At 47.9% G+C, this 21,465-nt stretch overlaps 1 protein-coding gene across 7 annotated transcripts in view; it reads right to left on the reverse strand.

Moving 5' to 3' along the window:
* Positions 1-13,096: 13,096 nt before the first annotated feature.
* DLGAP2 (DLG associated protein 2) overlaps positions 13,097-21,465 on the reverse strand; it is a 717,919-nt gene continuing 709,550 nt past the window's right edge. For all 7 annotated transcript variants that reach the window (XM_060291519.1, XM_060291516.1, XM_060291520.1 and 4 more), the window contains 2 exons: positions 15,766-15,918; positions 13,097-13,351 (listed from right to left, as the gene is read on the reverse strand). In XM_060291519.1, the coding sequence (XP_060147502.1) occupies positions 13,133-13,351; positions 15,766-15,918 (372 nt within the window). In that variant the 3' untranslated portion in view covers positions 13,097-13,132. The remainder of the gene's footprint in view (positions 13,352-15,765; positions 15,919-21,465) is intronic.

The following is a 21,465-nucleotide window of genomic DNA, read 5'->3' on the forward strand; positions in this document are numbered from 1 at the left end:
TCTCTACCCTCCCCACCCATTTCTCTTTTTTTCCTTTCTCCCCCCGAAGTGTAGAATGATTAAAACATTTGAATTATGAACAAGGCCCTACTGTATAGCACAGGGAACTCCACTCAATATTCTGTAATAATCTAAATGGGAAAATAATAGATACATGTGTATGTATAACTGAAACACTTTGCTGTATACCTGAAACTAACACAACATTGTAAATAAACTATGCTCCAATTTTAAAAAAAGTAAAAAAAAACAATTTGAAACATGAATGTGGACTTGAAATAGTTTATGAGTTAAACCAAAAATTAAATCTGTGGACTTCCCTGGTGGCACAGTGGTTAAGAATCTGCCTGCCAATGCAGAGGACATGGGTTTGAGCCCTCGTCTGGGAAGATCCCACATGCCACGGAGCAACTAAGCCCGTGCTCCACACACAACCACTGAGCCTGCGCTCTAGAGCCGGCGAGCCACAACTACTGAGCCCACGTGACACAACTACTGAAGCCTGCGTGCCTAGAGCTCGTGTGCCGCAGCAAGAGAAGCCACCGCAATGAGAAGCCCGCACACCACAACGAAGAGTAGCCCCCACTCGCCACAACTAGAGAAAGCCTGTGTGCAGCAACGAAGACCCAACGCAGCCAAATAAATAAATTAAAAAAAACAATTAAATCTGTGAAATATATAACCCGCAAGGTACTGTGCAAACTCCCCGACTAGCTGTGGACAGCACGGGTGCCCGATTCATCTCCGTCTACAATGCCTTCTGCCCAGAGATGCTCCCTCTGCAGCAGGAGTAAGAGGGCTGTTCATGGAAGAGACCCTGTGGGGTGAACACTTTGGCCCAGTGTCAACTGATAAATATTGTCTGCACAAGACATGGCTGCTTAGAGGCAACAGTTACTGGTTGATTGTGACTAGGGATTAAAATAAAAGATGTGTCGTTTCCTACTACACCGATCGTATTAACTTTCTTATTAATCCAACATGGGGTTTGCTTTCTGAGTCATCTCCTGTCAGTTCAGAGAATTGCTAGTTACAGAATATAATCCTTATTTCACGTTTTCCAGGGTGACTATAACTTGGTGACAGCTTGTATCAAACTGCTCACATTTTGAAGTATATTGTTGTTTTACCAACCCCTGTTTATTCAACATCCTTGAACAAAGATCGATATAAAAATGACACTGGCTTTATGTATTTAACTAAAAAATCAGTGTTTAATTTCAGTGTTTACAGCTGAGCCTCAGGAGGCCTGCTGCCCTCTAGTGGAAGATCCTTGAGCTGCAATGCTCTTCACCTGTGATCTGGTGAATCCAGCTCCGTTCACAGCAGCCAAAAATACCCCTGTATCCCCAGCAACTGTAATGAGTTGTTGCTGAAGTTGTGCCGTGTGCAGTTCCTTATTATGCATAAATATGCAAAGCAGATTTGCTGGGTGTCATTTACTTAATTCAAATGAAGACGCCTGTCCAGTCTCTTCTTGGTTATTTGAAGGAAGCAGCCTTGCGTGTGTGCAGCAAATTGCTACCCTCAAAAGCCAAGTCCCTGTGTCACTTTGGGAAGCTTCCATCCGTCCTGCTTCAAATGGGGGTGCCCTGACGCTACTTCCCAGGGAGACTGCTGTGGGGATGAGGGCTGTGGAAGGCTCTACAACTTTGCTTGGTTTAATATCTCACGAAACGACTTTCTTCTTTGCATAGTTAAAACAAGCTCTTACGAGAGCTAAACATTTGAAACATTTCCTAAGTTTTTATGAAATTACAGGTCCAATACCCTGAGTGAGCACGGGATCACCTAGAAAGGCTGGACGTGGAGAATTTCAGGGGCACCACAGAAGGTCAAGGATTCATCAGGATGAGGCTGTAATGTTTATGAAGGAAAGTCACATGTAAGAGGAGTTCTGTCCAAGGACCCTCTCCCACCCGCGTGGTGTGCGAGCCTCGCCAGCTGGGGGCCAGCTGACCCGGCCTGCACACAAGGTCTGGCCTCCCCCTGGGGCTCAGATCACAGGGGTCCAGCAGACTCGACCTGGCGGAGACCACAGGAAGGGAATCATGGGAGAAAGTGGGGTTTGAAACAGGGAAAAGGCAACGGGAGAAACAGAGTAAAAAAACCTGTCGCCCAATGATCTCAGCACGGGCACCTGGTATCTTGCAGGTGCAGAACAAACGCTCACAGCAGGGAAGCCACTCTCCAGGCCCGTCCCCCCCACCCCACGTGGGGGGTGTGCCATGAGGGCGATGCCCTGACTGCTGCTTCCGGGGCCATCGCTCAGGGCCCAGCTCGCTGTTCACAGCCTGGAGGGCGAGGCAGCGTCTCCCGCGGAGACCAAGAGCATCCCTCCTGAGCGCTGTCTATGAGACCAGGGCTCCCAATTCACCGTCCCTCAGCCGTGCCACCAACACGGCACACACAGCATCCACCCCCCCACCTCGCATGGCCCCTCGGAAGTCGGGGTAAAGGAGCCACAGGCCGGGGCTCACGCCGCTCCCCGTGAGGGGAGCAACGAAGCTTCGGATCTGAGCATCACCGATGAACCAGCAACAGGCTAGTTACTAGCTTGTAAGCAAAGAACATCTGTGATCTGTCACAGACCCAACACCCTCTGAGAGAAAATCTGTCTGGTAGTTGAACATAAGCGCTAGGCCCATAACTCTCTCTCTCTCTCTCTTTTAAAATGACAGTATCTCCAGCGCGGTGCCCAGGGCGTAAATATTGTGCCGACACAGGCAGGACCTCAGCTCCCGAAGAGGCTGGATGCTTCCAGCAGGGGCTGCGTGTGGAGAGACCGAAGGGGCGGCAGGGGGAGACTGGAGAAAGGGGCTGGAGGACCTGGGCCTCAGAGAGAGGAGGCGTCCCTCGGGGCCCCTCAGCACCGGGGTGTCTGTTGCGAGACTGGGTCCCGGGAGAGGCAAAGGGGGCTGTGGGGATGCACACGAGGGTCCCACATGGTCTGCATCGCCCCTGAGTCTTGGCTTTGCAAAGCCTGTTGTGGGTATTTTCACACGCTCAATTGTAGAAGACCATAGCGGTGGAATGAGATGGTTTGGAAATGGATTTTCACGGGCACTGACTGGACTCTAATTGTTTGGGGGAAATCCATCTAGTCGATTTTTTTTTTTTTTTCTTTTTTTGGTACGTGGGCCTCTCACTGCTGTGGCCTCTCCTGCCGCGGAGCACAGGCTCCGGACGCGCAGGCTCAGCGGCCATGGCTCACGGGCCCAGCCGCTCCGCGACATGTGGGATCCTCCCAGACCGGGGCACGAACCCGCATCCCCTGCATCGGCAGGCGGACTCTCAACCACTGCACCACCAGGGAAGCCCCATCTAGTCGATTTTAAAGCAGCACAAAAGCTGCAGCGAGCACTCCCGGGAATTCGAAGGGGTGTTATTTGTCTGGAGGCCAAAGCTTAAAGCTTTGAAAACCTTTGTTTCTTTCCTGACGCAGCATCTGTGTAACAATTCTCTGAACCTATTAAGTGATGATAAGTGAAGAGCTAACAAAACAAAAATAAACAAAAGTAAGGAGCAGAAATCTTTCCAACATCCTACTTTTCACAAAGCAACTCATTTAAAACTTCAAATAATGGAAAACAAGCTGAAAACATCCAAACTGTGGTATCTGACTCTTCTAATCATTGCTTCTTGCGTTGATGTTGTTTTAGTTCTAGGCTATTTTGGGGAACATTTTGGTTTACAGAAGAATTGAGTGGAAAGTACAGAGTTCCCACATAATTCTTCGCCCTTCCTCCCAGTTCCCCTGTTAACACCCTCATGGATGTGCTACATTTGTTACAACTGACGAACTAATATGAATACATTTAAAATGAATATCATACAACTTTCCATGCATTTTTACTGACACCTGGGAAAACAGCATTAAACCGTATGTGGATAAAAGTGTAAAGTTTTCAATGAAATGCCGAGTAAATTAAAACTTTCATGGAAGGATTATGGGATTAAAAAAGAAAAACGTATAAAGCTTTCTTTTTGCTAGTTATAGGTATGTTATAGCAAGAAGCAGGGTGATCACCTAATTTATGACAAAGGAGGCAAGAATATACAGTGGAGAAAAGACAGCCTCTTCAATAAGTGGTGCTGGGAAAACTGGACAGCTACATGTAAAAGAATGAAATTAGAACACTCCATAACACCATACACAAAAATAAACTCCAAATGGATTAAAGACCTAAATGTAAGACTGGATTCTATAAAACTCTTAGAGGAAAACATAGGCAGAACACTCTCTGACATAAATCACAGCTAGATCTTTTTTGATCCATCTCCTGGAGTAATGAAAATAAACATAAAAACAAACAAATGGGACCTAATTGAACTTCAAAGGTTTTGCACAGCAAAGAAAACCATAAACAAAACGAAAAGACAACCCACAGAATGGGAGAAAATATTTGCAAATGAAGCAACCGAAAAGGGACTAATCTCCAAAATATACAAACAGCTCATGCAGCCCAATATCAAAAAAACAAACAACCCAATCAAAAAATGGGCAGAAGATCTAAATAGATATTTCCCCAAAGAAGACATACAGATGGCCAAGAGGCACATGGAAAGATGCTCAACATCACTCTTCATCAGGGAAATGCAAATCAAAACTACAATGAGGTATCACCTCACACTGGTCAGAATGGCCATCATCAAAAACTCTACAAATGATAAATGCTGGAGAGGGTGTGGAGAAAAGGGAACCCTCTTGCACTGCTGGTGGGAATGTGAATTGGTACAGCCACTATGGAGAACAGTATGGAGGTTCCTTAAAAAACTAAACATAGAGTTACCATATGACCCAGCAATCCCACTCCTGGCATATATCCAGAGAAAACCATAATTCAAAATGATACATACACCCCAATGTTCATTGCAACACTGTTTACAATAGCCAGGACATGGAAGCAACCGAAATGCCCATCCACAGACGAATAGATAAAGAAGCTGTGGTACATATATACAATGGAATATTACTCAGCCATAAAAAGAATGAAATAATGCCATTTGCAGCAACATTGATGGACCTAGAGATTGTCATACTGAGTGAAGTAAGTCAGGTTGAGAAAGACAAATATCATGTTATCGCTTATATGTGGAATCTAAAAACATGGTACAAATGAACCTATTTACAAAACAGAAATAGAGTCACAGATATAGAAAACAAACTTAAGGTTACCAGGGTGTGAGGGGAGGGATAAATTGGGAGACTGGGATTGACATATACACACTACAATATATAAAATAAATAACTAATAAGGACCTATTGTGTAGCACAGGGAAGTCTTCTCAATACTCTGTAATGGCCTCTATGGGAAAAGAATCTAAAAAAGAGTAGATATATGTATATGTATAACTGATTCACTTTGCTGTACACCTGAAACTAACACAACATTGTAAATCAACTATACTGCAATAGAAAGTAATAAAAAAAAAGAGGTAGGGTGAGTGAAGGCTAAAATATTAGGTATGTGCTCTCAGTTATTTTGAAATGGTTTCTCTTAACTGAAAACTTATAAATCATGATTGTTCTCAGGCGAGTTGAACGGAAAGGATTTGTAAATGGGTTCAGTTTCCCGAACAGTCCTTACGCGGAACTCACGAGCCTCGGCAGGAATTGTCAACGAACGGCACTCAACTCACCGAGGGAAATCAGACCACAGTCTCACCCGTCCTGACTAGAGACTTTTTTCCTCCATCTTGCCGCCGTCATCAACTTACCTCGAAACCTCAGCGAGGCCGGAGCGGGTGGAAGGAAGAAAGCAGCTTGCAGAGACGGGAAGCAAGTCCGGGGTGAACATGGGGCAGGTGCTGAGGGGCCTGGTTGCCCCCACCAGACTGTCCATGCTTCCTGGGGGGCTGGAGGGAGAGGCTCCAAGGGGGATCCGCCTGCACTGACCTCCTGCAAACGCCAAGTGGCCAGAAGCACGGAGGCGGCAGAAGCCACGGGAAAGCAGGGATTCCCAGCAGGCAGCGCGAGACTAATTGGCAACAGGCGGGAGAAGGAAGCACAGGTGCCCTCGATCACGCTGATGCGAGAAGAGCTACCCAAGCAGAGCGGCGCCCAGCCCGCGCCCACCCAGGGGCTTTTCCCCGCGGCGGCCTGGGGGTTCCGCGGAGACAGCATCCCCCGCTCCCTGAGCCTGAGTGGCAGACCCCACACGTGCCCTGACACGCCTCTTGTCTGCAACGCAAGAGAATCTAAAACACGCATTAACTGGCTACCGTCGTACTTACTAGTTTTAAGCTCATTTTCACCTGTGCCATTTTTTGCATCCACAGGAAACCCGTCGACTTAATAAATGTCCTTTTCTTTTTAGCAGGTAGAGGAGGCGAGTCCATTTCAACAAGGAAGTACATACTGGGGGAAGGGTGCAGTTCTCCAGATAAGATTCTTTGGTCTATATAATTCTGAGTTTAAAATCACACGAGAATTCACTCCAATAAGAAGTAGACATTATTTTTCTCAAAAAATTTAATTGCAGAACTATTTACAGGAGGTGAACATCAACAATACAGAAATCAGATGAGAGAGGCATTATCCTGGAAGAAAAGGTGAGCGCGTTTTTCTTATAACCAGCGGAGAGTGAAAAGAAGTCAGGAGGAAAAAGAACCCAAATGACACAATCCTTCAATGCCTTAAAGTAAGGACCAACATTCTGAGAAGAAGTTATTGACAAGAAGAAAGAAAGTGTGGTGGGGACTGCGTCCTGTACATTCAGCGTAGGCATCCTGCATGCTAGGAAACAATTTATCAAAAGAAGCAGAAAAGCATGAGAAAGAGAATTCCATAAAATCGTTTAATTCCAGTGAAGAGTAACTTTGTACAGATGTCGAATATTTGGCACTCTGTTCATCCTCACTGTTGATGTGACTTCATATGTATATATATTTATATATATATTTATATACTTTTAAAAAAAAACAAAAAACGTTAACAGCTAGTTTCCTGGTTCTAACATTCCTTGAATTTCTGTAGGAGGCATTTCCTTTAGTCCTTAGGCCACACCTGGGTATTGTGACATGGGGGGTGGGTGTGTGGACCGCTCTCCGGGCGGGGAGGACCCGCACGGGGAGGAAAGTGACAGTATTTGGAAATAAGAGTTCAGAAGTAGCCTAGGATTCACTACCGGCGAGGGGAAACTTTTTGAATTCAGCAAACCAGTTATAAAGTGGAGGGAGAGAGACGTACTGAGCCCTTTAAGTGATGTGATAGTAGTCAAGCGATGGGCTGGGCCGTGGCGGGGTGAGATGGGTAGGGGGGTGTCAAAGAGCGGGTGAATGGCACCTGTGAGGTACCACAGACAGCCTTGGAGCTCCCTTCTTGCCTGTTCGCCAGCACGAACCGACATCCTCTCCCTGGTCTGCTTGAAAGACAGAAATGTGTACACAGATCAGGCAGAGACCTTTCCTTTCACCGTCGCCTCTCCTCCAGTGAGGATGTGATCGTTTCGTTCCCGAGGCTTTCAGGTTCAGAATAAGCACCCGTGATGAAGTCACATAAAATCTAAGAAAGGGAGGTAAACCCCCGTTACCTGTGTGTGTGTGTGTGTGTGTGTGTGTGTGTATACAAAATCTTTTAAAAAGTAGTGTTGTCGTAGGTAACTAACATTTCCTCTGCAAAGAAGTCATCTGTCAAGAGTCGAGATTGAAACTTGAAATAATTTCTTTAAATGCTGGATCAAAATGCCAGGGTTAGGACAGCAATTCAGGAAATTACGTGGATTTCTCGATGTTGCAAGGATGAAGAGGTGGAGTTTCCTCGGAGCATTCCCACGGGGCACTTCAGGTTCTCTGAGGTGTGAAACGGGGTCATTATAAAAAGCCAGGCCAGAGGGGCCAGTTTCACAAACCTTCAGCGATTTTGGTACGTCTGAGTCCATCCTTGGCACTGTCCCACATGCTCAGCTTTCTGTTTCCAAATTATTTTTTCTCTCTCACGTTCACGTTTCACTTAAGAGCTCGTCATTTCATCTAAGATGACGCTGTGCTTAAGCAGTGGTGAAAACATCACCTCATTCTGGGTGGTGCCTGGTCCTTGTTCGTGGAAACATCTAGAAGCGCTTGCCATCAAAGCTAGAAGAAATGGAGAAAGGCCCCCGGTAGTTCTCCATTTCCAGGCCTTCACGGAGCTCCTGGCAGCCTCCTGCCGAGCCCAGACAGCCCTCTCAGGAGGGGACCGCTGCGTCTGGTGGTCCTGACCATCTCTGAGATGCTCAGGAAGTGACTTGACCTCCGCAAGCATCCGCCACACAGAAGGGGGCCGTGGGCATCAGCTTTATCGAGAACAGACACTTTCACACCTGATTCCAAGGAGCTCAGAGGACGTGAATGTCATCAGTCTTCACAAAACGTCTGTGAGGGCGACGGGGATGGGAGAAAACTGAGACGCGGGGTCAAGAGAAGTTGCGGCTGATGTAGGAACAGAAGCCGGGCTTCTCATTCGACTCCAGAACCCTCTGCAGCCACTCTGTGCTAAAGGGCGTTTCCTTAAACTGTAAAAGGGCACCTTTCCCAGCATTGCGTCCACTGCCCACACTTACTACAACCGTCAACTTAGTAAAGGGACCAGGTGGACCCTTGCTGTGAAGGCACAGGGCTCTGACGGGACCTGACGCCACGAGCTTTATGACAAATGGTGCAGGGGGTGCTGATGAAGCCGCTTCCAGGGCTCCAGCCTGGTGGTGAAACGTACCTACTACCAGCAGCTGCTACAGTCTTGGTCACTTACGCTTGAGGTTTTCTATTTTATTTTCAAATTCTGGAACCCTGTAGTCAACCAAAACTTTCAAACGAGTGTAAGCAAGTATGCAGATAAAAACAAAGGAGAACCTCAGGGGCTAGTATATGAAACCACTGTCTTCAACTACCTGATTAGTATGTTAAATTTGCAGTAAAAGGAAAAAAAAAAATCAGCGGTTCAGGCTCTGAGAAGCAAGGAGGTGCCTGGGAAACGTGCACAGGTGAAAGATGCGGGATGGAGCCATTGGGTCCATCTGGGAGACGCGACAGGAACGTCCCACTTTTCAGAAAGGCAGGGAGATGCGGCATCCACGTGCCCTCCCCAGGCTGAACCGTTGGGGCTGCCCTTCTCCATCCGAGGTGGGCACGTCCCTGCCTCACTGGCCGAAGTTCTTGGAGGCCTTCACTCCCCTGGACCAGGTGCTGGTGACTCTGGCCAGCCTGGGGGCCCACACGTTCCCGAGCTGATTACAGATGAGGCACGTGGGACCTTCTGGGAACCCGACAGAACCCTGAAGGAGGCTGATGGCTCTGCCAGCAAAAAGCAGCTCAGGCCTTGGCCACGTCTCCCTTGAGATGCCCCAGGGGACTCCAGATCCTCAGGGCGCTCGAGGTCTGTGCGATTTGACCTAGTTACTGCCGACGGGAAAAGGCTTTCTGATGAGGACCGCTCCTCCTTTCTTCTGCTCCCTACTCGCCACTGAAAGCTTTGGCCCAAATCAGGCAGCTGCTTTGAAGAGCCCACATTCAGAGTCACTCCAGGCACTTGGACCAAACGTCAGCAACATGACTTTTCTTTCCAGGCAGAGTCCATCCCGGATCGGGCCGTGGATTTGAGTGAATACGCAACGCGGGATCTTCGAACTAAAGTGACGGATACAGTGGTTGCTCCACATGGTATTGGGAAAGGCAAACGGGAGCGCAGACCCCAAAAGAAATGTTCAAAGCCCATGCATCTGTGGGCTGTGGAATCGTGTTGTCTTCTGGTCATAAATTTGGCCACTTCTACAGGATCTAGCAGGGAGAGTCCCTCTACTTTTAGGGCCACTGACTTGCTGGTTACTTTTTTTTAAGAGGGAATCTTAAATGTAATCTGTTATTTTCCCTAATACACTTTTCTACTATTTACTGCTGGAAGTCTTTAGTATCGATCTTGAGGTGCAAACATCAACAACATTTCCTTTTAAACAAAAACGTAATTTTTTGGTATCATACAACAGTTCGATTCTTCATACCCCATTCTAGGATGGTTCTATAAATTTGCTGAGAAAAAAATGGTAATGATGGTCACTGAGAACAACTACTTTTAAGTTAAAGACAACAGTAACAAATGAAGATGTATGAGATGACTTACATCGAAAGCGCACTTGTGAACAAGTGACATTTGCCTTGTTTGGGTTTTGTTAAACTTTAGGACCCTGTTTATCATACTTGTGTTCTGATTTGGGAAGTTAAGTAGGGCCTTCAGCATGGCAACATCAACTTGTTGGCTGTGAGGAAAATGATTTCTAACGGGGTACCTGGGTTATAACGGCTATGGGCTGTATCTTCAGGGAATACAAGTCTGTGATCACAGAGAACATGGCGCTTCCCAGCACAATGTTCCTAGAACATCGTGCACTATCATTTTCAACCATATTCTCAAATTTACGTATCATCTTTCAGTAAAGTTATATCCACGACGTGGTGAAACGATCACAGGATAGTTCTGTGTCTGTAGAAGTGACTGCAATAAGTTAGTGTGAGGGACTAACACAGTATTATAAACAGTTTTATTTTTCTTTACATGTACAATGTGTAAACATGGCTTATCGTCTGCATTTCATGATGGGATGTCACCATGAGAACGGATATATTGCACTTGGTCGTGTCACACAAACGGGTACCATTCCATCAGACCCAGCTGCAAGCATCCCCCCTGCCCCCCGTCACACGACCTTCTTTGGAACAACGTGGACCAAACAGGGGTTCGTACACGTTCCCCACTTCGCATCAACAACTGATGTCAAATTTAGTTGTAGGTGAATTTGCTCACCAAGGGATGGTTTAGGCCAAGACTTTGGGGGATTTTAAGATAAAAATGAGTCTACGAAACATAAAGAAAATTAATCCAAATCCAGTGAGTACTTTGGTTTAAGTCAGCATCAGAGAATCTGGGATCTAAAATCATTATTGTCTAATTTTATAATTTGTTGGTATATATTTTGTACAGGTTCAAGGAAATGAGATAAAACCCATCAGCTTCCAGGCGAGGCACACGTGAGTAGGTTGGCAAACACGTATGCAGTTTACATTTCCCCATGTGAATGAGTGCACACCGAGTTTTCCGTGGTTATTCCTAAAGAACTGTTCGTCTTAATAATACATCATGTTTAGAGTCTAAAATGCCAATGCTTGCAGATACATTTGTCTTTAACATAGTATACTGACTATAGGAAGAAGCATCATTATCGTATGCTACTCAGGATTTAGGTATTTATTTAGGTAGAAAAAATGTTTAGAATACTCTGGGGGAAATAGGATTCATTTATAGAAGAATATTTCAGGGGATTTTTTTTTTTGCATTTTTCAAGGATATACATTCGTACTGATTTTTGCTTCCAAATATATTTTAAGGCTGTTTGGTAAAATATATACCAGATATGAGGTTCCATTTACAGGGTTTTGTCCTTACAGGGAATTCTTAACTACTCAGCTTTAAAAAAGTAAAACTTTGAAGCTAAACATGCTTTAATATCATCTGTGCTCCTACGAACCCCATGCTTCGTGAAATGTAGAATACGAGGAAAAAGAGAAGCTGCAGGCGTTAAGGCGCGCCCCAGCTGTGCAAGGACCTCACCGAAGGCTCTCGTACATTATCAGGCTGCAGGGAGAGCTGGGTGCGTCTTAAAGTGCGAGTCAAGGTAGGAATACAAAGTGCTATGGGGGAGGGTCTGTGCTGCTGGGCTGGGGGCACAGCACTCGGGGGGCCACAGGGGACCCGGCGTTCGGGCGGAAACGCCGCGTCACCTGCTTTTACCTGGAGTCACAGCGAGGACTCTAGTATGGGGTCAAATGGATCAATCCACAGGCGCTTCCTCTGAAGTGATGTCTGAACAGACACACACACCGTCGGATTGGAACAACGGTCACGGCATCTAAATTTCATGAGACGAATGGGAAACCTTCCGTTAGAGACCTTCCTATTTTTCTCTGGTGCCAATCAGAACCACGAAAACGAAGGACTTTTGCTGAAGTCCACAGGTGGAAATCACAACGTGCCCTTTTTCTTTTTGTCTAAAACAGGCAAGAAATGTATTCTTGACTTTAGCCATACTGCATAGGACAAACGAATTCTGGAAAAATACAAATGTAAACTACGTTTCTTCTTTACCATTTAAACTGAGAGACACTTACCACTCACATTCATGTTTCTTACACTTTTTACAACATCACGACTGTCATTTTAAACAAGCAAACGTTTTGTTTTGTTTTGTTCTGTTTTTTAAGGATACCCTGGAAAGTCAACTGACAGAGCATTTGAGAATATATATACATCTATAAAGAAAAAAATCACATGGTGCCTAAAGGGTGAAACTTAAAGACAGAACCATGTGTGACATTTTAAGTGACAAAGGAATAAAAAATAAATGACTCTTTTATCTGAGTGAGGACAACTCTTTGCTCTTTTCTACTCCTGCTACAGGAGTGCCAGCCTTTCTTAAGACTCTGCTCTGTTTCCATCTGTCTCTCCCTGCGTGAATGAACATTCAGCTGACTTTCTGACTGTGAAGATGCTGCGCTGAATATCTGTGGCGGGGGCGGACTTCTCACCCCCCAGGTTTCTGGAGAAGCACACGGCGGGGAGATTGGTGGCTGGAGAGATGACTTCTCATCACCATAGACTCGGCACAGAGAACCACGTGAGGGGTCAGCTGGGCTCAGGGCGCGGTGACCCCAGGCCACGGTGGGGTCTTTCTTTCCCGCACTCAAGCTGTAGCACCTTCCTCTTGGGTGTCTAATGCCTCGAGTGAGTGGGGAGATGCACCCATTCATAGTTTTTTTTGTTATTCTTGCCTCTAATATCACACAATTTATAAAAATATAAATAACAAAGTGTGAACTGGGTTCCATCTCGAGAGGTGTTCCTCGTACCCCTCTGAGAACAGAGTGGGTATGTCAGGTGTCCCCACGCCTCTCCCTCCCTGCTGACGGGAAGCCAGGCCATCCGGGGAGAAGTCATCGTGGCCGTGAGCTCGCAAACCGTGGACGTCAGGGTGTTCCAGGGTGTTTATGGCACAAACACAACAGCCGGGGCGAGCTCGCTGGAGGAGTGACACAGGAGCGACCAGGGATGGGATGCACGGCGCGGGTGATGGGAAGCAGGGGAGGGAGGGGCGGGCCCGGAGCCCTAGAGCCGGGTCTGGGCCTCGGGGATGTAGATCTCGATGCTGTCGGCCCGCTCGCTGGCCGAGCTCTGGCGGAAGGACGCTGCCCTCTTGGCGGCCGCCAGACGCCTCCGGGCCTCCTGGCGCTGTCTGTCCGGCAGGTCCAGAGACTTCTCTCTGGTGATGGGAAGTTTCCCTTTGGGGGGCTTCTTTGGTATTGGAGGGGGGACCTTTCTTTCTTCCTGAAAAGCATCACAAGTCAAAATTGGGGCAGTCAGAGGAGCCCGGCCGTCCCCCCAGCTCACAGCCCCGCACCCACCCGATGCCGCGTGACCCTGCCCGGGGTGGGCCTGCTGTGCCTGCCCCCAGATCCCCGGGGGGGGGGGGAAGTGTTTACACACGAGGACATCCATCCTGCATGTGTGCGTGGGACGCCGCCCTAGTCTTAGAGTTATTTTGACCCTGTTGCTGGGCGAACACTTGACAAGTGCTCACAGGCTCACGTTCTTGAGTTTCCCAGGGGTCTTGGAAGATGCCGCCTGACAGCCCTGTCCTACGTGACAGTCTTTTCAACAGACTCCAAGGTCCAAGGACACGGACCAGGGAACCGATGTCCAGATTCTCTACTATGGGCCTTAAGCCCTTTGATATGAACTACATATGATGTTTCGCTTCCTTGGTAAAAGGATGCAAACAACTATTTCTGACCCTTAGCTCGTGTTCTCAAACAAGTCACCCCAAGATACGTGTATGCCTCTTCCAGAAAGAGAAATGGCACAATTCTGCAGCAAAGGAACACACAATGCTTGCAAGGGTCCTGGTGGAAGGCCTGTGTCCCACACTATGTTCTCTATTTGCTGTGGCCCCTCGCTAACAAGGCCGGACCTTCCCAGTGGTTGGAGGGCGGGAACTCCGCAACCAGTATCCTTGTCAGGAAAGGGGATGTTGCATACGGGGCCCGGATGCTGCCTTTTCTGAGAAGATAGTTGTTGAGGGGGGGCACCCACTCCTCTCTTTCCCTTCAGCCTCCAAAAGAATCTGAAGGGCACGAGATGGGCCCGGGCTTGGCCATTAGCACAGGTTCAGGTGAACACATGGCAGAATCTTGATGCTGTGTGCTATTGTTTTTGGCAGGAAGATCGTTTGGGTGTCTGAACCTTTGTTCCCATGACTTATTTTAAAATGACTTGGACCAGAAGCAACGTCCCTCCCGGCTTTTTGGCAGGGGTACAATCAGGGGTAATTAATTCGTGAAGACTTGCAGCTATTTCAAAATTTAACCCCTGCCTTAAGTGCTTCACTGTGATTATCTCTCTCCTCTCCTTTCGCAGCCTCTGAAATATGGGACTGTAAGAAATCAACCATTCTTGTGAGTCTCCGTTTTCAAGAGGCTCGCAGGCTTCCTGCAGTGGAAGCGGGGGGTGGGGTGGGGTGGGGTGGGGTGGGCAGGTGGCCGAGCAGATCTATGAGGCAGAACGTCAGGACTCGTGTCCCGAGTGCAGGACACGGAGCCTCAGCCGCGTTCAAGGGCTGCTCGCCTTCTGGACGGGTTGCTGTACCCTCAGCAGGAACCGTGTTCATTTTGAGGACTACTCTCTGTGTACAGTTGAGGTGGAAGGGATTATATTAGCTGTCAATTACCGAAGAATGAAAAATAGGGAGGATTTTTGCATATCATTGGACTAGTTTAATAAGTTGTATTTTTAGTGATTTCTTTGAAGAACTTTTTCATTTGGAATCATTACTTATGATTTCCTTCACTTCAGAACCAAACCATAGATTTCCTGGACTTGCTTATGTACAACCCGATGGTTTGTGGGCCCCTCAGCCCCGTTATCTGCGGTGAGGACTTTTTCAGCCGCCCGCAATGGAGCGATGGCCTCCAGCCTGGAGCCCCACAACGATGGTGGCAGCACGTTTCTGGGAAAATGGACGATGATGATGGTGCTTTCATTCTAACTATCTAGATATACACCCTGAACTACAATATTAAACACCACTGTCCCAAGTATGTTGGATTAATTTTCTTTATCGTTTTAATTGATAATGTCTGTCCGGAAACATCAGATTATGATTACGTAGAACTTCTCTAAAATGTGTTAGGAAGTCAATGTCTTTATAGCTAATTCACACTTATCTATCAGCCCCAGTAAAGATGAGCTCTAGAGGGAAGAGGTGAAACCACAGGTTCAAACTTAATGGACATTTTCAGCCTATTTCAGGGCCAGGAAGTTTACATCCTCAAATTGTTCAGGAAAGCTTCAAGGGTTCCCTGTCTTCAACTGCAGATGCGCAACTGGAAAGTTTATCTCCACGGGAGGCATTGTAACTGAACTGAAACTTCCCCGGTGGGAAACCGTCTCAGTACAATCCAAACAGAGGTTTGATGGCGATAACACAGGGGACAGACCCTACTGGAAACCAGACCGCGGCAGACAACGTGAGTTTTGTTGGTGTCTTCCGGGAATTGTCAGCAAGAAAGGGTCTCATTACGCATGCTGACGACTTTAGCTCCACCCCGATCACGCACACATGGGTTTATCCCTGAAAATCGGATCCCGTACTGTTAATCAAAGACCGAGACACACATAATAACGTGGCATTTGGAGCACGTGGCCTGAACGCCGGGAGGTGGCAGCGGCAGGTGGGGGGTTACCTTCATCTCCGGGGACGCCAACTCCTTCCAGTCACTGAGCTTCAGCTGGTGCAGCTCGTCAAACTTCATGCTGACGTCCTGGACGGACAGCTGCAGCATGTCCCAGTACCCGGCCAGGTCCTGCGAGGTGGGCCTGGGCATGGCGCTGGGGTCCTGCCGACACATAGGCGCAGTTAGAGCTGCTGAGAACTCGGAGGGCGGGGGCGGGGCTGCTCTTCCCAAGGAAGCGGGTTAGGGAGAAGCCCCACGAGTTCAGAATCGGGTGCAGATATTCCCAAGGGCCCACGAGGATTCAGGAAGAGTTCCCTTAAGTATCTGCTGACAGTTAAAAAGTCTGAAGAGGCTACATTCTGTATGGTTCCAACTCTAGGACCTGCTGGAAAAGGCAAAACTATGGAGACAGTAAAAGACCAGTGGCCATGGGGGTTGGGGGGAGGAGGGGTGACCAGGTGGAGCACAGAGGATTTTTAGGGCAGTGAACCTACTCTGTGGGATGCTGTAATGGTGGACAGGTGTCATGATAACTTTGTCCAAACCTGCAGAATGTCCAACACCGAGAGTGAGCTCTGATGGGAACCACGGACCCTGGGTGGTGACGTGTCACTGGAGGTCCATCAGTTGTAATAAAGGACCACCTGGTGGGGATGCTGATGGTGGGGAAGCTGTGGTGTGTGCGGGCAGGGGGTGTATGGGAATTTTCTCTGTATTTTTCTGTATTTTCACTCAATTCTGTTGTGAACCTAAAACTGCTCTAAAAAATAAAGTCTATTAACCTGATTAAGAAAATGGGCAGAGGATCTGTCTTCCAAGGAAGACATACAGATGGCCAACAGGTGCATGAAAAGATGCCCAACATCACTAATCATCAGGGAAGTGCAAACTGAAACCACAATGAGCTGTCACCTCACACCTGTCAGAATGGCTACCAACGAAAAGATAAGAGATAACAAGGTTAGTGAGAACGTGGAGAAAAGGAAGCCCTCGTGCACCGCTGGTGGGAATGTAAATTTGTGCAGCCGTGATGGAAAACAGTATGGAGTTTCCTCAAAAAATTAAAAATAGAACTAGCACACAATCCAGCAGTTCCACGTCTGGGTATTATGTGAAGAAAACAAAAACACTAATTCTAAAAGATATATGCACCCCAACATTCATAGCAGCATTATGTATCAATACAATAGCCAAGACGTGAAAACAACCTAAATGTCCATCAACAGATGAATGGATAAAGGAGATAGATATATATATACACACAATGGAATACTACTCAGCTATAAAAAAGAATGAAATCTTGCCATTTGAAACAACATGTAAGTCAGACAGAAAAAGAAAGATACTGTATGATTTAACTGATATGCGAAATCTAAAAATCAAAACGAGTGAACAAAAATCAAAATGAGTGAAATAGAGTCATAGATACAGAGAAGAAACGGCTGGTTGCAGAGGGAAGGGGGTGGGCGGAAGAGAGAATTAGGTGAGGGAGATTAAGGGCTACGAGCTTCCAGTTGCAAAATAAATGAAATGTACAGTGTGGGGGATACAGTCAATAATTAGTAATGCCTTTGTGTGCTGACATATCGTGACTAGACTTACTGTGGTGATCAGCTTGAAACATCAAATCACTATGTTGTTAACAGGAACTAACAGTGTTGCAGGTCAGTTGTATTTCAAAAACAAACAAAGAAACAAACTCTTAGAAAAAGAGATGAGACTTGTGGTTACTGGAGATGGGGTGGGGAGTGGCAGAAGGGGGTCAAAAGGTACAAACTTCCAGTTACAGGATAAACAGGGGCTAGGGACGCGATACCCAACACGATAAATACCACCAACGCTGCTGTGTGTCATACAGGTAAGCGGTTAGGACAGTAAATCCTAAAAGTTCTCACTGCAAGGGAAAATATATTTTTTCTATTTCTTTACCTTTGTACCCATAGGAGATGATGGATGTTCACTAAGCTTATAGTGATAATTATTTCATGATGTATGTAAGTCACATCGTTATGTGGTACCCCTCACATTTATTCAGTGCTGTATGTTAATTATATCACAACACAACTGGAGGAAATGAGAAGAAGAAAAATAAAGTCTACTGAAGAATACACGTGTAGTTACATTGCTTCACTGTTTCATTTTGAAAACGCTTTCTTGGAACCTGGGATGGTGGTACATGTTAAGGCTCCAGCCGCTTGACAGTTCATTCAGGCCCCAGGGTTCTGGTCGCCTGTGGGGTTACTGGGAAGCTGGTGCCCAGGAAGGGTCTGCAGTGGTGCTGGTGGTCATAGGCGCTGGGGAGATGGGCCTGGAGCCACGGCCGTTTCTGTTTGTTCTCTGAGCAGTCTCAGCCCTGCTTCTGAAGGTCAGGGACGCCCTACAAATGTACCATGTATATTTCGTCGCTCCCACGTGGAGGGAGGGCAGGCATGTCGATCTCCTGAAGGGTCAGAACTGTCTCGGGGACAGGTCCCCGCCCTTGGAACGTGCAGGTGATGTCACGGAGCGGCACACGGGCAGCCATGGGCGCATGTGGTCCCAAGGTGGGTTTGCTTCTGCACACGGCGCCTGATGTATGTGTAGTTTCAATGAGTTGTCTCTACTTAAAGCTGGGTGACTCCACAGGAGCAGAGGGGGGCCCTACAGTGGCCTGGCCACGCCCCTGGCGCCCAGCGCTGGCTGGTGACCACGGCCTCGAGTTCCCCGGGCCGCGTGACCTGCCTGCAGGCACCTGAGTTTGCCACCCTCGGGTTAAGGGTGTGAATTTTTCTGGTGTGGTTCCCTTGATTCAGTGTGGGGCTATCTCAGGTTAAACAGACAGAGAAATTACTGATAGGTAAACATTTATCTGAATTTGCTTAAAACGTGCCATTTCCGGCTTGTTCATAAGTCCTTCCCATGAAGCACATCAGGAACTTCTATTTGGTTGGCTTTAAACTTCCTTTAACCTTTGTCTTAGTCCATCTGGGCTGAGAGAACAAGAAAACCACAGACTGGGGGCTTATGAACAGCACAGTCTACTTCTCCCAGTGCTGGAGGCTGGACGTCCAAGGTCAAGGTGCTGGCAGATCCTGTGTCGGGTGAGGACCCCCTTCCTGGTTCACAGACGGCGTCTTCTCTCTTGTGTCCTCACGTGGAGGAAGGGCTGGGGGCTCTCTGGGATCTCTGTTATGAGGGCACTGATCCCAGCATGGGGGCCCCACCCTCATGACCTCGTCATGTGAACGTTTGGGGACACAGACATTCAGTCCTGGTTCCACACCCACATCCACTAAGTCACTCTTTGAGCCCCGTCTGTTCTGCTGATGCAGCCAGATGGCAGCTGTGCTGACCTGAGGGCAGACGGTAAGAACCACTGTCCAAGCGACTTGCACAAAACGCCCTTGTTTTCTCCTTCTCTGTCTGGAGTGAAAGTTGCAACCCAGGGCCATTGTCTGCGGTTTGAAGCTCGTTCTCCATTGAGCCACCAGGAGGCGAACTGGGCATGTGGATCGAGGAGACCAATGGGCAGGTGCAGGGTCAGGTGCAGGGTCAGGGTCAGGTGCAGGGTCAGGGTCAGGTGTAGTAGGGTCAGGTTCAGGGTCAGGTTCAGGATCAGGTGCAGGGTCAGGGTCAGGGTCAGGGTCAGAGTCAGGGGCAGGTTCACGGTCAGGGTCAGGGTCAGGGTCAGGGTCAGGGGAAGGTTCAGGGGCAGGTGCAGTTTCAGGTGCAAGGTCAGGTGCAGGCTCAGGGGCAGGGGCTGGGGCAGGAGGTTCCTCCAGTCGCCTGGGTTGTCATGTACTTGCCTGTCTGAGCTCAGCCACTGCTTGTGAAGAAAAGCAGAGCGAAGGTCTTGCCTCCAGGCCGTGCTCTGCAGGTGACGGGGGTGCACAGGGGCTCCCTGGACAGTCGGGGCTGGGGGGACTCCTCCCCGCAAAGGCGGGTCCTCAGCTGCTCTTCCGGAAGATGACACAAGTACAACGTCCTCTCCCACAGGTGTAGGCGTGATGGGGCCTGAACGTGTCCGGGGGATGGAACGGCTCCCCAAGTGGGACTTCGGGCCCTGGTCCTGCCCCACGGCTGTGCTGAGGCTCATGTCGCCCGAGAGTGGACTCTGTGGTCACCTGCCCTCACCGCTGGACCGGCGAAACCTTTGTCCTCTGGGCTCCCAGGGAGCAGAGGCCGTGGCGTCGGTGGAACTGGGCACGGCCAGGGTCTGGCTCTGCACGGGAGGCGGCTGCATCTGCGTCCACTGGACATTCAGAGGCCCGATCTGTTTGTAAGTCTGGACATTCAGACGCCCGATCTGTTTGTAAGTCTGGACATTCAGACGCCCGATCTGTTTGTAAGTCTCATTTTTTCATGTCAGTGGTGAGCCAGGCCGGTCCCCTACCCCAGCAACGTGTACAGGGCCATCCGTCCTTGCTAACCGCAGGCCGTGGGGTCCAGGTGGGATGTGGGCTCTGAGGCTCCATGTTCCGGAACATTCTCTGGGAGCTGTGTGTCCTGAGAAGGGCTGAGAAGAGACCGTGGGTCGTGTTCAAGTACACTATTAGACCGGCCGGGCTGAGCGTGACTCCATTTCTCCCTGCTCCGGGGTGCTGAGCCGCTGGCCCGAGAGGTACCGGTATCGACCCGCCAGCTTCAAGGGTGGGTCCTGCCCGGTGTCGTCCATCCTAAATAGCTGGGGGGCTCTTGACGCATCTCCTTGACTGAAAACTAGTCACTGGTCTAAAGTTGCAAAGTGTGGACAGTGTGGCTTTGCTGAGCAAGGCCCCTGCTTGTACTGTCAGCATTTCAGCATTTCTGCTGACAGGCCTGCTGAGGGCCCCAGCCTGACCTCCTCCAACACATGCTCCAGACTCTTTTGGTCTAATCCTAGACGGAGGTCAAAAGAAATGGAAGCAGTCACGCCAGACTTTTGGAGGTTAACAGAAAACGCAATCTGACATGTACAAGAGGGATCAAAACTATAAGAGGGTGGATAATTTTTAAGTCTAGTATCAGCCGCTCTGGCAGAGAAGACATGCAGATTTTATAAGCTTGAATAATGTGTCTCTGCTGAGTGTAGGGTGCTGAAGGTGGGGATGACCCTCCCCACCAGACTCGGTGGAATACGGACCATGCTCTCCAACGGCCTAAATCAATTCCTTAAAGATGATCCATTAAATACACACGACGGAGGACGCTAGAACATGCCCAGTAAACATAATAACTGAACGTTTCCGCAGCGGTATGTTTCTTTCAGGGACTCGAAACCTGCCTGTTTCCCCTTTTAAATGTTGATTATAACTTCACGTCATAGGCAACCAGGAGGTAACTCTTTAAATTTCATGATGAACTTGAATGGGATTAATTGGAAAATATTAGAGAAAACATACTTTTTAATGATCCTGATTAAAAGGGATAAATTGGCAACTCTGACGTGCTCTGCTGCCTTTGATGTGGAAGAACGTTCTGTAAATCCACACGCCTCCTTGTACATTTAAAAGCCAAACAAAACGAAATCAAATCACCTTGAACCATTGCTATGGGAGACCCTGCAGAGACCTACTTGTGTTTCAATGAAAATGTTTGGTCTGAAAGAAGTCAGTGTATGGATTATAAATAAAAGAACCTGTAAAGTAATGTGATTACTGTTTAGTTATTTCTCCAAATAATATCAAGTGAATATTTTCTTTAGTCAGATAATGTGTGTGTAACAATATATATTTATATTTATTTAAACAT

Source organism: Globicephala melas, chromosome 21, assembly GCF_963455315.2.
Source record: "Globicephala melas chromosome 21, mGloMel1.2, whole genome shotgun sequence".
NCBI lineage: Eukaryota > Metazoa > Chordata > Mammalia > Artiodactyla > Delphinidae > Globicephala > Globicephala melas.